The 14,707-nt window shown below is 44.4% G+C and overlaps 1 protein-coding gene across 5 annotated transcripts in view; it reads right to left on the bottom strand.

Moving 5' to 3' along the window:
- vps13d (vacuolar protein sorting 13 homolog D) overlaps positions 1 to 14,707 on the bottom strand; it is a 62,876-nt gene that overhangs the window by 1,964 nt on the left and 46,205 nt on the right. For 4 of the 5 annotated variants that reach the window (XM_037771821.1, XM_037771824.1, XM_037771823.1 and 1 more), the window contains 25 exons: positions 14,542 to 14,692; positions 14,122 to 14,338; positions 13,786 to 14,033; positions 13,503 to 13,694; positions 13,258 to 13,384; positions 12,252 to 12,394; positions 11,756 to 11,886; positions 11,073 to 11,248; positions 9,607 to 9,730; positions 9,101 to 9,336; positions 8,886 to 8,988; positions 8,315 to 8,472; positions 8,067 to 8,175; positions 7,330 to 7,500; positions 6,827 to 6,931; positions 6,524 to 6,673; positions 5,882 to 6,031; positions 5,683 to 5,779; positions 5,419 to 5,567; positions 4,665 to 4,799; positions 2,985 to 3,152; positions 1,594 to 1,726; positions 1,275 to 1,470; positions 652 to 783; positions 159 to 399 (listed from right to left, as the gene is read on the bottom strand). In XM_037771821.1, the coding sequence (XP_037627749.1) occupies positions 159 to 399; positions 652 to 783; positions 1,275 to 1,470; positions 1,594 to 1,726; positions 2,985 to 3,152; positions 4,665 to 4,799; positions 5,419 to 5,567; positions 5,683 to 5,779; positions 5,882 to 6,031; positions 6,524 to 6,673; positions 6,827 to 6,931; positions 7,330 to 7,500; positions 8,067 to 8,175; positions 8,315 to 8,472; positions 8,886 to 8,988; positions 9,101 to 9,336; positions 9,607 to 9,730; positions 11,073 to 11,248; positions 11,756 to 11,886; positions 12,252 to 12,394; positions 13,258 to 13,384; positions 13,503 to 13,694; positions 13,786 to 14,033; positions 14,122 to 14,338; positions 14,542 to 14,692 (3,942 nt within the window). Of the gene's footprint in view, positions 1 to 158; positions 400 to 651; positions 784 to 1,274; positions 1,471 to 1,593; positions 1,727 to 2,984; positions 3,153 to 4,664; positions 4,800 to 5,418; positions 5,568 to 5,682; positions 5,780 to 5,881; positions 6,032 to 6,523; positions 6,674 to 6,826; positions 6,932 to 7,329; positions 7,501 to 8,066; positions 8,176 to 8,314; positions 8,475 to 8,885; positions 8,989 to 9,100; positions 9,337 to 9,606; positions 9,731 to 11,072; positions 11,249 to 11,755; positions 11,887 to 12,251; positions 12,395 to 13,257; positions 13,385 to 13,502; positions 13,695 to 13,785; positions 14,034 to 14,121; positions 14,339 to 14,541; positions 14,693 to 14,707 lie in introns of those variants that run through there. The other variant, XR_005207177.1, reaches the window with a different exon arrangement.

Raw genomic sequence — 14,707 nt, 5'->3', positions numbered from 1 at the left:
TCGAAATCTCTGATTTTTTCCCCTCAATGTGGCCCTAGTACTCCGTCGTAGTATTGGGGTTGACGCACAAGATCTCAGAACCTGGACAAATAACACCAGAACTAGCTGCATGGAGAAATTACAGTAGAGGGAAGTGAGTAATCAGACGAGTGTCTCACCATGGGTTTCTGGTGGGAGGGGCCAGGAATTGCCACGCCACTGCTGGTGCTCTCAGCCTTCTTGGTGAGCTGCACATATACCTTCCCATGGTCCTTAGAGACCAGACAGTGGTAGAGGTCGTCGTACTTGACCTCCAGGAAGATGGCCTCGCGGTCCACATAGTCCCCCGGCCTCAGGAAGTAGACCACTTTGGAGGAGATGAGGACGCAGTAGCTGTCGATGGGCTCCACGGCGATGAAGCTGGTGTGGGAGACAAGACAGAAGACAAACTGTCAGTCTGATGGAACTGCAGGTAATCGGGGTATAAGACACACACGCACGCGCGCGCGCGCACACACACACACACACACACACACACACACACACACACACACACACACACACACACACACACACACACACACACACACACACACACACACACACACACACACACACACACACACACACACACACATTGTGGGAGAATGTAGTGAAATGAGTGAGACTCACAACTCAGAGTGGATGTTGTCAGTGAGGCGGAAGAGCTGCTCCTGACCGTCGGCCTGTGTGGCCGAGTGTCGAGGCAGCAGACCCTGAGGTCCCTTACAGCAGCGAGGCTTCCTCACCCGCTGCACACCGAGCCTGACCAACACAGCAAGAACACAAACACTTCACACACAGTACTCGCTGTGGTTTGTTTTGGTTGACGGATACGGACCGGATGTTACATCACGTTACTCAGACTGCAACAATTAAAGCGGTAACTTCCTTCTACCTCTGCATAGACTCAAATGAAGCAAATACATTGATTATGGCATTACAAAATCAATTTCAAAATCGAAAAAAAATAATCACGATACATAGGGGAATCGATTTTTTTTCCCATCCTTAGTTTTTATAGTTGTGTTTCGACACTCAAGCACACTCAGAAGTGGAGAATAATTTCCCTGTTTTTGTCACAAGATCAGTATTTTAAAGCAAAAAAAAAAAAATCCAGTCACATACAGGTTTGTCAATTCACTTGCAATATATGTTATCACATGCTGCAGCAAATTCAGCGCTCTGAAAACTTCTTTGACTCAGTACAATGCAGAAGATGGAGTCACATAATACAGGTAACAGACTCAGCCCACCTGTGGTTGCTGAGGCTAGCCATGTCCCGGACCGTCTGTGCCGTCTCTGAGGCGAAGTCCAGAGCTCCAGCCACCGGTTTGGTCACGGTGCCGACCAGTCCTTTACCCAGGCCTGAGAAGAAGCCGCTGACTCCACCCTCCGTCTTCACGCCCTCCACTGTGGAAGTGATGATGCTCGTCATGCCTCCGATGATACCTGGGGGATGGAGGAGGGGGAAGAGAAAGACTGCAATCACTGAGGGGGTCCAGCTTCTCATGCACAACACATGCTGTACTTCAACTGCTGTAACCAGACACAGAAATTGAACCCAGGTTGTACCATGAGCCAGTCCATGGATCCCTGCCACCAGGTGCTCTCCACTGGTGGCCCCGTGGTATCTGATGTACTCTCGCTCGCTCTGGTGCCGGTTGTCCATGGTCTTCCCCAGCCCGTCTGATAAAGTCCCTGCGAACTGACACACAGAGAACAGGAAGATGTTCACACTACGTGGCTTCTTCCACTATAACAATTCTCACATGCTTTTAGCATACTTGCTAACCCTCCCAATATTTCCTGGGAGACTCACGTTTTTCATCGCCCTCACCCTCTCACAATTCTCCCGATTTATGTCAAATTTTCACAACTTTTTTTTTTCCTTTTCGTTATCTCAACATTAATCTGGCGCTGTACACCGTGTATAAGCCCTACTGTTTCTGCCCGGACGACAATAGAGCTACACCAAATGTCTTTTCCCGACGGAGGAGAACTACTCGCGACACCACGGTGCGGTTTGAGCTACGCGGTTTGGCGCTAGCCATTGGTAATAACGAGTTTCAGAGCGCAGTGGTGCCGTTGTGTCTGAAAGGGCCTTCAGTGAGTGAGAGGAGAGGGAACTGGAGAGTACTAAGAGAAAGAAATGGAGGCAGAAACTGAATGAATGAATGAAAACTGATGAATATTAGCCAGCATATTCACGCCAGAGGGACGAATTATTCCGTTTCTTTCCTGAGAATTAACAAAAATGCTGCTGCAGTGTACTTATTATTTTGTTATTTTCATTCTTTAAAAGTCACCAGAATGCAGGAAACAAAGTCTCTGAAACTCAAACCTCTGCTTTGGTTTTGAAATCCTCCCTATTTTTGAGTTCTCAAGGTTGGCAAGTATGGCTTTTTGGGCGGCTGTGGCTCAGAGGGTAGAGCAGGTTGTCCACCAATCGGAAGGTCGGTGGTTCGATCCCCGGCTGATCCGGGTCACATGTCGATGTGTCCTTGAGCAAGACACTCAACCCCAAATTGCTCCCGAAGGCATAGCCATCGGTGTGTGAATGAATATTTAGATTAGATCCTGATGGGCAAAGTTGGCACCTTAGCAGCCTCTGATATCAGTGTATGAATGGGTGAATGCTGACATGTAGTGTAAGGCGCTTTGAGTGGTCGGAAGACTAGAAAAGCGCTATTTAAGTCCAAGTCCATTTACCATTTACCATTTTACTCATACGCTTCTTTACGGGCATATGCTCATGTGTATATTCAGAAGGTGGACACCTGTACAGTATGATACAAACAATGCAACAGCCAAGCAATACATTAAAATCAAATATTTTTTGTGATGCACCCGTGTGAACAGAAAATAATGTTGTATCACAGTAAATATAGAACAAATATAGAGCAGCACAAAAGCAGCCAAACAACCAAAGAGTCGCTTATACACACAGCTAAGCAGAGGTGTACCTTGGCGGCAGAGTTGGACACACCGTGGGTCACGTTGCGTATAAGACCGCCCACGTTGCCGTACTTGATGAGCTCAGACACGCCCTCAGTGACGTCGTTGAGAAGGCCCATGGGGTTTCCCAGGAAGTCCACCGAGCCCAGGATCTGAGCTGCCTGGCTGATCAGCTCCTACAGACAGGAAACACCACAAAGTAATGACCCGACACCATGTCCATGTACTGTAGCAGCTAATAGGTGATGGGAATTATCTTTACTTTGCAAAAACATAATGAAGAGTATGTAGAATTCTAATACACACACGTCATTCCATCTATTTCCTAATGATGCAGCGATTGGATGCACAGCATAATGTTTGATTGGCTACAAAAAATACTGTAGTGTAGTTTAGTCTTTTATTGATTTTCTCATGGACAAACAAGCAGGGAAAAAACATGGGACCCGTCGCTGGCCAGACGAGTTCACAGATATGAGGGAGCAAAATTAGTGTGCATCTGGAAGGAAGAGTGTGTTCATGTAGAAAATGTATAAACTGGACCTATTCATATACACAGATTCACGCAATTGCATGAATAGAAGTATGAATATACAATATGGATATCAGGACATAAATCTGGAATGTAAAAAAGATAGAAGAGAAACATTTTAGGGCTTAACGCGATAATAACGCATTAATGCAAATTTGATTTAATGCCATTAATGTCTTTAATGCACCGACGCAACTTGCGATTTTGAGGTTGTAGCGGCTCAGTTTTAAAGCTAGAGTGAAGATACAGGTATCATATGAAACTAGAAAAACCTACCTAAGGAATCCATTGGTACCAACCATGTCATGCTAGCTTGTCGCCCTAGATAACACTCTAAACTTGCACTAAATTTTGGCGAGGAAAAACTGGCATGGCCATTTTCAAAGGGGTCCCTTGACCTCTGACCTCAAGATATGTGAATGAAAATGGGTTCTATGGGTACCCACGAGTCTCCCCTTTACAGACATGCCCACTTTATGATAATCACATGCAGTTTGGGGCAAGTCATAGTCAAGTCAGCACACTGACACACTGACAGCTGTTGTTTCCTGTTGGGCTGCAGTTTGCCATGTTATGATTTGAGCATATTTCTTTATGTTAAATGCAGTACCTGTGAGGGTTTCTGAACAACATTTGTCATTGTTTTGTGTTGTTAATTGATTTCCAATCATACATTTATACATACATTTGCATAAAGTAATCATATTTGCCCACTCCCATGTTGATAAGAGTATTAAATACTTGATGAATTTCCCTTTAAGGTACATTTTGAACAGATAAAACAAATTGTGTGATTAAACACATTTGTACCTATTTAACATTGTTCTATTGGCTTCTTATATTTCGTAAATTATGTTCTGTGAGTATTAATTTTGTTTTATTTTACATTTTGTGTTATTGTACTCTGGACATCAGTGAAAATGAGGGGATGCCCTCGATGATTCCTCGAGATTTAAATAAAGATTAAATGAATGGATTAATCATGGACAATCGTGTGATTAATCCGCGATTAAATATATTAATCGATTGAAAGCCCTTAAAAAAATACAAACGCCCTGCGGTGAATATGCATTGTATAATTTCTGATAATGTTAAGACCTTTTCAAACTAGACTTCAGGCCATTGAGTTCAAAGCAGCATTTCCAAACCAGCTCACCTCTCTGAAGTGCTTGAGGATGTCGTTGATGATGATCTCCTGGGTCTCGTAAGGGTGCACTCTGGTGAACGGGTACATGTTGATGACAGCGTCTTCAAAGCGAACCAGAGGAAGGCCCAGGGTGCCTTTCAGAGCCTACAGTGACAATATAAAACATCCACGTGAGGAGACGTGGGCGGGCAGAGCAGCAGATGTTTTTGAGTAAGTGACATTTCTAGTGGCTGGAAATGGTTAGAGCTGAATATCATGTTGAATTTACTGGTTTTCAGTGCAGCTGAATCCTTTAATCTATTTAATCTGCCTTTTATGTACAGTATGTATTTCTCAGACTATCTGCCACCACATCTTAATGCTCACTTTTAACACTTTTATTGATATTAATTGTGTGTTTTTAGTGGGAGCTGTTTCCCCCCGTCTTTATGCTAAGCTAGGCTAACCACGTCCTGACTCCAGCTCTGAACATCTGAAAAAAAAATAAGCAATTGAACTATGAACTATTGCTTTGCTTGACATGATACAGCGACCGTTTTATAAAAATTACTTTTTTTTCTAATCATATATTTGCTCCACTCTCGCCTACTTCAGCTGTAATACAGAGAATCTGATGATACTTTTCCATACTGCGTTGGAACCCTGATAGAAGCTGACATGTTGCTCTTTCATCAAAGGTGACGTTATATTTTGCATAAGCGCATAAGTGCAGATTTATGAAGTGGGGCTTCAAAGACAAGGATGTTAAGTCATGCTAGGTTACCTTGAGATCAGGAGGCAGCTTGTGAGAGGTGAAGACACTCAGTTTGACCTGAGGGAGGCTGATCTTCAGGTTCTCAAAGTAGTAACGTTTGGGAGGTCCTGCGTCCTCGTTGGGCTTCTCATGGATGTTTTCGTCCAACTTCTCCAGCTCTGTATTCATTACAGTTATGTTTTTTTTTTTTTTTTTTTTACTTTAAAGCAAAAACGACCTTCTTACTCACAGCATCACGCAAATATTAACAATGACATTCAACCAATGACCCACCGGCTTCTGTCTGTCCGTATCCAAAGAAGCTGAGCAGCTTGAGCAGCAGTTTCTCCTCGATGATGACTGTGAAGCGCCGGGCCGTCACCATGAGGTGCTGTGAACACATCGAGGTTACATCATGAGTCACCTGATTCTAGTATCTAGTATCCACTGGCACACAGGAAATGTCTGGAAATGTCTGGGGTGTGACTCTCACCTTGAAGAGATCAGTGAGCATGAGGCTGCTGGGAACTTTGACCGAGTTGACCTGCAGGGCCGGGCCGCTGTCGTTGACGCTGCCGTCATTGGAGCTGGGAGTCACACACAGCATCACAGGCTGGGTGGTACCCAGGAGCTGGTTGTCCACCTGATGACCAGAACATGACAGACTGAGTATTCACACTTTACTCTCCACTAGAGTACAGTCTTAACTTGATTCAGCCACTAGATGGCGACAGACACCAACAAATGATAAAGCATTGGCTGCGGTCGAAAAGTCTTTTTTTTGCTTAGGAAAGCAACGAGAAGCTCGGATTATAACACACACAGAGGGAGAGCGACTTCATTCTCTGCTCAGGTAGACATTACTCCACTATATCTTTACATCGCTAATAGCTGTTTTGCTGCTTTATTAATGCTCTGGATATTGTATAGAGCACCTTTAAGACAATTTTAGACCTTTTTAGGCCTAAATTTCAAATCATTGAATTGAAGTTTTGTTTTTAAAGGCCCTTGGAAACCCTGAATTATCATGTGAAGCACCTTGATCTGCTGTTGTATGACATGGTGTTATACAAAGAAAATCTGAACTTGAACTTGGATATTGAATGTTCCCGTACTGTAGCTGTGGTGAGCTCACCTGGATGTTCTGAATGCTGAGCTCCAACACCTCGTTGGTAGCAGTGCGGGTGAAGTGGACATCTATACCAGACAGTGTAGTGAACACAAGCTCTTCGGGAACCTTGTTGACCAGAGACACACCCAGACCTTCCTCCAAGTTCACCAACACCTGTGAATGAAGATTATAGTGGAACTGCTTCAGCACCTGGTACCAGATACAGATGTTTTTTTTTAAACATAACAAATAAAATGAGGAACAGATGTGATCTAAAATAGACTGAATGAATGAATGAATGTCAGTGACAGACTATGGAGCATGTACCTCCAGCTCCTGCTCAGGCTCCTTCTTCTTTACATCCTCTTTTCCCTTTTCCTGTTCTGTGCTGGATGAGCTCCGGATCATTCTCCTCTGGTTGAAGTCACTGATCTACAAACAGACAAACAAACGTCTGTGAGCAGAAATGATGAGGTTCACCATCACAGTTAATGAAAAGTAGATATGATCAGATGTTATCAGAGCACTGGAGATCTTTTACATTCTGAAGAAGTGGTTATCTGATTTACAGAGTATGAACACAAGCAGAGAAAAACTAGAGAGAGAATGTGTAATCAAACTGTGTAATATATAGAAGTAGACCGGGTCTGAAATGAACTTTTTTACAGTATTTTTCTTTGTCTGCCACTCAGAAATTTGATCTGCCACTTTTGAAATCTATGTGCTAAATGAAGGAATGCGTGTGCTAACCACTGCACCACCGCCGTGCAGCCTTTGAAAAAAGGTCAGCCAGATGAAATAAAGGGAGTTTTACTGGCTTTCGTTCTCACCTGCAGGACACGTGTGGGTCCGTCTGGCAGCACCTGGACCGACAGCACGCCAGAACCAGGTCTCATCTTCTGGTTGATGAACTGCTGCTCGGGGCCAGGCTCCTGCAGCCCCGAGTCTGGTCCCAGCACCACCTCTACTCCATCATACAGACCTGCCACCCCGCTCTTCACCTGAAGGGTACAAGTCATACATCAAAAACAAAACACATACAGCATGTGAGCGTCAACTCAAGGTGTAATAAAATATCGAAAACTTAAAATAACGCGATATTATGTTCTGTGATACTGTATCGATTCTCAAATACACTTTATTTATTAATAGTTTACATGCAAAGATGAACTCAGTCACTACTTTGTTTCAGTTGCAAAGAGATGTACCCTCTCAGAGTATCTGCCCTCTCAAAATAGTGCTGTGATGTTGGATGTTACAGGGACTGTGATAAATGCAGATGCAAATCCCTCTCTTCTGATTGCATAAAAGTTTCCTAAAATTAGATTTAAAAGATTGCAATATATATCGTCTTACTTACAGTATCGCAATATATTGAATTATAACCCCTGCATCATGATACGTATCGTATCCCCAGATTCTTGCCAATACTACACACAGCCCTAGTGTCCACTGCACCAACACTAACATCTCAGGACTCCGAACTTCTAGAGTTCCTCAGAATAAGCACATTTTTCAAATTCCACATCAAAGACGTATCAACATACAGCAGCTTGGGTGTACTCACCTGTACTACCAGCCGGGGAAGGCCGCAGGTCAGCATGCCGGAGCTGAAGTACCACGTCTGGGTGGTGCTGCGGCGTGAGTCCGGCCTCCTCAGCATCAACGGCTCAAAACTGGGAGAGACGAACGGGTGAGAGAAAGAGACACCTCTCACATCCAATCTTCCATGACAGATGTGCACAACCGACTGTAAATGACTCCTGAGAGAAGCGTTGAGCTTGTAGACTCACTACAGCTGCAGGCGGTACAAACCTGTTGTCGCTAACAGCTGCGAGCCCGGCGATATCCAGCACCAAAGAGGAGTCCAGAGGGCGCGGCTGCGCCGGCTTGCTCTGCGGTGGAGATGAGCCTTCGTGACACAGCATGCCAGTCCCGGTCATCCTCCACAGCTGGGAGCGCTTCCCCGGCTCCTGCACAACAACCAAAGTACATGTTACCACACATTCATTAATGGACTTCTCCATGCTTTTTCCATCAACTAATGAATAATAGTGTATAATACCGTACCATTATTTTTTTCTCGATAATCTAGTAAATCTATAAAATGCCAGACAATTGTGATAAAATTGCTAATCATCATTTCCAAGAGCCCAAGGTGACAGTCAGATATTCAGTTTACAATCACATGTACAATGACAATGTCTCCAACCCATCCCATGATGTGCTATTAAAGCACAGACGTACATTCAGTGTCAGACTCATTCCACCGAGATACAACACAGAGTGCCACAGGAAGTCATTCCTGGCTGTGGCCATCGAACCTTTCCACTTTGCAATAAAGTCTGTTTGTTTATTTGGAGACATTTTAAACTAAAACCAGTACCTTTTTTTTCAGGATGACCCGTTGAGTCTTGGTGTCCACATCGAGAACCAGTTCAGCGCAGCTCACCATACGCTTCTTCCCAACAGGTCTCTTCTCAACATTCCTGCATCGACAAAATGACGCTGCTTACCTGTACGATTTTAACTTTTATATGCGAGACAACACAATGCTATATAATGATGTTCTTGTTAGTTAGTCGTGCGGTCGGTCCTTACGGTGAGAAAGTGTACGTGGCTGCGATGTAGATGAAGTTCTCGTAGTAGAGCTTGTTGTATTCTCTGAAGAAGTTCATGTCGGATGTGACCTCTGAGGATCCGGCTCCCTTCACGGTCAGTGTGAGGTAGGGGGGCAGTGTGGGCTCGTCGCAGGCGTAGTCCAGCACTGCGCCCGCCTTCACCTCGGTGTGCAGTCGAAGGTCAGCCACGCCATGCTGCCAGAACTGGATAGGCACCTGAAGGAATTCAAACAATGGAATTTATTTATTAACTTGAACTCGAGCTCCCTTTTTTCATTCTTCACAGCTCATAACTACTTCTGTTACACTCTCCATGTGCACAGCAGAATGAAACTCCATGAGTGTCTTCAAGGGTTGAGACCGTCTGAAAGTGTACACTGTTATCCCCGTTAAAACAATTCATTCATGAAGAAAGGAATTCGGGCGCAGGAGTAATTATGTCCACCCCTTAGTAACAGGTCATGCTGCTGAACGACGGTGTCTTACCTCAGAGATGTTGTCGATGCGGAAGGGTGGAGGCAGCTGATCAGCGTCAGAGAAGGAGATCTGGTAGGTGGCACCCTTCAGGGTGATCTCTGTACGCAGGAAGAAACAGTTCCCTATCGTGTCCCTGTTCAAACCAAGATCCATTTAAAACCTGTCACATACTTCACTTCAGTAACCACACGATCCGAATTTGTCAGTGGAATTTGTTTTCGGTACAGCATGGGAAAAAAATGCCCAGGATGCAGCGTCAGTGGCACAACATACAGGCAGACATAAGATATTACACAATAAATAATAATCACAATATTCTTCTGTGGGCGATGAAGAGTGGCATGTGTCACAATGCAAGGACCAGCGGCCTGTACTACGAAGCCATTTCAACATAGCCAGGGTATCTTGTCGTTATCTGGCTTAACTAACCTTAATAAACGAGATCCCACTAAGTGGACCTACGAAGGTGGTACGAAATCAACCCAGGGTTTCTCAATCTGGCTATGAAAGGGGAAAACTATAATATTAGATGAATATGAAGAAGTTAAACACTTAATCCAGACTAAAAGCAACAGAGTGGAAACTGCAAAATGCAGGAAGAACAGCTGGCAAATGAAAAAATTCCTGATGTGTGTGAATGCGTAAATTAACAGACTTATTAATTTAACGGAATACTCAAAAGTCAGATATATTCATCTAGTTTGGGCAGTGACATATAAATAGCCTTCAAAACAGAATGGATGATTAGATTACACTTCATTATGCCCTTTGACAAGAACGTGGCGTGTATTGACTATTTCATCTTTCTGTCAGCTGCGTCCCCGACTCCGGCGGTGTGAAACGGACTTGAGAGCAAGTAAAAAAATAAATATAAAACATAATTCAAAGCGGTAAACACCCACAGCACACAGCCAGCTGTCCTTCCTGCATTTGTCAGTTTAAACTGTGTTGTTTTTATCCTGAATTATGACTTAAACTTCTTTGTATTTGTGTAATATTATCATACAATAACAAGTAAGAAGTGAACCACCGTCGTAGGACGGAAAAAACCCTAAAGGGTTAACCCTGAAGTTACCTCGCTAACTCCAAATCCTGCTTCATACAGTAGTACAGGCCTCTGGTTAACTATGGATACATTTATGATCCAGATGGACCAGTTGGGCAGTCAGTTACAGGATATAAACAGACAGAATTTACAAATGAAATGAGGAAATGAGGGTCACACTTACACCTTTAACCACCATTTTCAACACCACAACTTCATAACAAACAGAGTAAAAACATATTTGGGGATTTATGGCTATAAAAACAACCTGGACTTCACTTTAAAATGAACATATTCAAGCTAATGAAATATTCTATATATATATATACTGTATATATTTAGATATATGAAATAAGCAAAAGTTAGGAGGAGAATAAAAAATATGAAAATCCAGTTGAGGCTGGGGAGTGTATTATAGTATGTAGCTCACCTCATGTTGACGTGAAAGGACTTGGGTTTGTTGACCTCGAAGCCTCCAGACCAGGTGCAGTTGGGGGTGTCCATGAGGCGCACACACAGCAGCTGGTCATAGTCGTTGCGGGGCCAGTGGAAGACGACGCTGGAGCCCGGCAGGGTGGAGATGTAACCCTCCGGGTTGGCCGTACCCTGGAACAAATGTATTCATTAATGACTTCTGTCATGTTGTATATATTGTGCCCCTCTGGAGGGCAAACTGGGGGGACAGCTGTCAGTGTGTCAGTCTGCTGACTTGACTATGACTTGCCCCAAAACTGCATGTGATTATCATAGAATGAGCATGCAAGGAGAGACTTGTGGGTAGCCATAGAACCCATTTTCAGGTCAAATGATCCATTTGAAAATGGCCATGTCAGTTTTTCTTAGTGTAAGTTTTGAGTGTTATTCAGCCTCCTTCGAGACAAGCTAATATAAACATGGTTGTTGGTGCCAATGGATTCCTTAGATTTGAGCCCGCTACAACCTAAATATCACAAGTTGTATTAATGCATTAAAGAAATAAGTGCCGTTAAAACTAATGTGTTAATGCGAGGTATGAAGCGACGGTCCTTGACCCGATATGAACCCGGGGATGCTGCGATCACCGTATGAGGTCTGCTGCTACAAGAACGTTTCATTTCTAAGTTCATTTCTCACCTTTCCTCTTGCAAACTCTCTCTGAGCAAAAGCCAGTTTGTGTGTAGAGCGGTTGTCCAGCAGGTAGCGCGGGGCAAAGGTCACTATGTGAGTGTCCCTATAGCGTCCTTTTCCTTTCCGCACACTGATGCCTGTGTTGATCAGACAGGGAACAATCAACGCCTGACAATAAATCTATTGATAATGTCACAGTAGCAACGGAGACATTTTGGCTCTAATATCAACAATTGGAAAATAAATGTCAAGATATCATCGCTCTGTGTGGCAGAAAAGCCTGGTCCAGAAGATCATCAAGTCATCATCTAGTGTAGAGACTTTCAGTCTTCACATAGCCAGTAGTAATTCATTAAAATGATCGTCCCTGATCCCAATCCTGTGCATCCAGTGGTCCAAAGATCTGGATCAGGGCTGATCCTGTGTATCTGATATCATCAAATCAGACACTAGTTCAGTTAGTGCTTTCCGTTTTGTACTGTTTGTGAATGTACCAACTTGCCTATGTTGTATATGAGGCCAGGCCTGTTCCCGTGCTGGATAACCTTCACCGCCCTGACTCCACTCCCTCCGTCCAGGGAGAAGCCCTGGCACCAGCCCGGAACTCCGTCTGGGTGGATCCCTTTCCCGATCCGCATAGTACACCTGGGATCAGACAGACAGATGAAGGAAAGCTGGAATGTAAGGATGCCGTGGCTGTGATTGTCTCAGGAAAGAAACGGTGTGTGTGTGTGTGTGTGTGTGTGCAGTCCATTTATCATTTACAATATAAACACCAGAAGGATGTCTGTTGGGTAGAACATTGCTATGGGTAATTCCAGTTTCAGATATCTACAATTTAATTCTGACAAGTCATAATTCCAGTTCAAGATATCTTTAATTGCCCTCAATTACATTACTACATTGTCATTTTTAGATATCAAAAATTAAATTTTGACTAGTCAGAATGACGTTGTAGATATCTCAAGCTGGAGTTAGTCAAAATTTAATTACAGATATCTTGGATTTGATTTTTGACGAGGCAAAATTAAGTTGCAGATATCTGTAATTACGTCAGAAGGGGGCGGGATGGGACGGGATGCGAAAGCTATTCAAACATACTATGGCACTGCGTTTTCTAACCATCTGATCCACAGCGGTCCCTGACCACTCGTCTCACAGCCGGCTGCACATAGAGACCGATGTTATGTGTCCGGCTCGGAGGACTAAAGGCTCGTTGTGATTAAAATGAGCTTGTAGCTCGTTGTCTACCTTACTACGGTTAGAAAGAGCCGTCGTTGGTGTTTTAACAATGTTTTGCTTATGAGTTATTGATCTGGGAAGTTTGAATCTGTGAATATTTTTCCAACTTTACCGAACTATCCAAGTTAGCAAAAGCTTCTGCTGACACTGTTCAGATGCTTTGTTGGGCCAACAATTCATGATGACGTTTGAGAAACGGCTTGCCATAGTTGGTGCTCAGGACTAGAAAGAGGAGAACAGTGGTTTATGCTCTGACACACACTTACATAGCAGGCTGCTCCTTGTCAGTGTAGCAGAATAGTAACGGACTGAGGCTTCGGGCCAACTCGTGCTCCTCAAACTGGCCTGCAGCATCGGCTTTACCGTTGTCCTGACGGAAAATTAACGGCAGACCTGAGGGAGAAAAATTGCTTTAGGGAATGACAACAGAGAAGCTTGTTCTTAAAGACTGGATATTTTTTTTCTAGTAAAATGTATAACTGTACTTTATAACACCACAGAAAAACATTACCAGTCTTGTTGATAAGCCAGTAGGGGGAAGAAATGAGGATCTTCAGTGCCCCCTGCGCTCGCAGGATGATGCGGATGGTCAGGCAAAGCAGATGTTTGTTGGTGTCATACAGCCTCATGCGTACCACGTAGTTCTGAGTCCCGGGGGGAATCAGCAACTCTTTGCACACAGGGAAGCTCTCCAGCAGGACTCCTGAAAGACACACACCATGAACACCGGGAGTGAGAACAAGGACAATGTTTAGGAAGTAAAAAAACATCCAGTGACTGACTGAAGTCCTGACCTAGCTCCATGTTCTGTGAGGTGTCGGCGGCGTGGAGCACGGCCTCTTTTCCCGGCTTCAGTGAGCCTTTGATGGACGTCCCTTTGATGTAGTAGTTGAGGTCACACGGCAGCAGGTTGGCCAGCACCATGGTGGGCAGCAGGTAGATGGTGTGGCCTGGCTGTCGATAGATCTGCTTTGCACTGCCAGCAACCCTCTTGGCGGGCTGCTGGTCTGGGTAGTTCTCCTTTTTGATGACCACACAAAACCTGCGAGATGCAGAGAAATGAGGGTGAACGGGACCAGATACGAGGAAGACGAGAATCGAGAACAAAATGTCTGACTGACTGTATTTACCTGAAGTTACGCTTGTGGCTGTCGTCAAAGTCTGCAGACTGACACTCCCTCTTACTGCTGCTGGTCTCTCCGGGCCGCTCCACGCTGGTCCAGTGGATGGGAACCTTACAGAAGAACAAGCCCAGGCCTTTGGGCCGAGCCTGCAGCCGCCAGGACGTCAGGTGGAGGGGGACCGCCAGGGCCTGGCCAGGAAGGATAGGAGGCAACACCACTGGTTCTGTCAACACAGCGACACAGTTGGCTTCATTAAAATGACACGACATGAAATAATAATATGAAGAAAAAATTAAATAAAAGGATAAAAAACAAACATAAGAAAAAAAATATATAAATACAAGACTTTCACTATATAAACTATTTACTGCTTAGTAGATGGACCTAAAATGGAATGGAAACAAATGAAATGGAGCAGTGTCTTACTGTCAGGAGCGGAGGGGCTGTCCAGTCTGACCTCCATAGGAACATCCAGCCGGTTCTTCACCATGAGGGCAGAGCGGACAGTGATGACCTTCCTGGCGCTGCCCTCCATCGTGATGGAGAAGACCACTCTGACTGGAGGCAGGGCCGAGAACTGAGGGGGTCCAAG

Source organism: Sebastes umbrosus, chromosome 6 (genome assembly GCF_015220745.1).
Source record: "Sebastes umbrosus isolate fSebUmb1 chromosome 6, fSebUmb1.pri, whole genome shotgun sequence".
Lineage (NCBI taxonomy): Eukaryota > Metazoa > Chordata > Actinopteri > Perciformes > Sebastidae > Sebastes > Sebastes umbrosus.
Note: the sequence above shows the minus strand (reverse complement) of the source record. Positions and strands in the feature narration are given on the sequence as shown.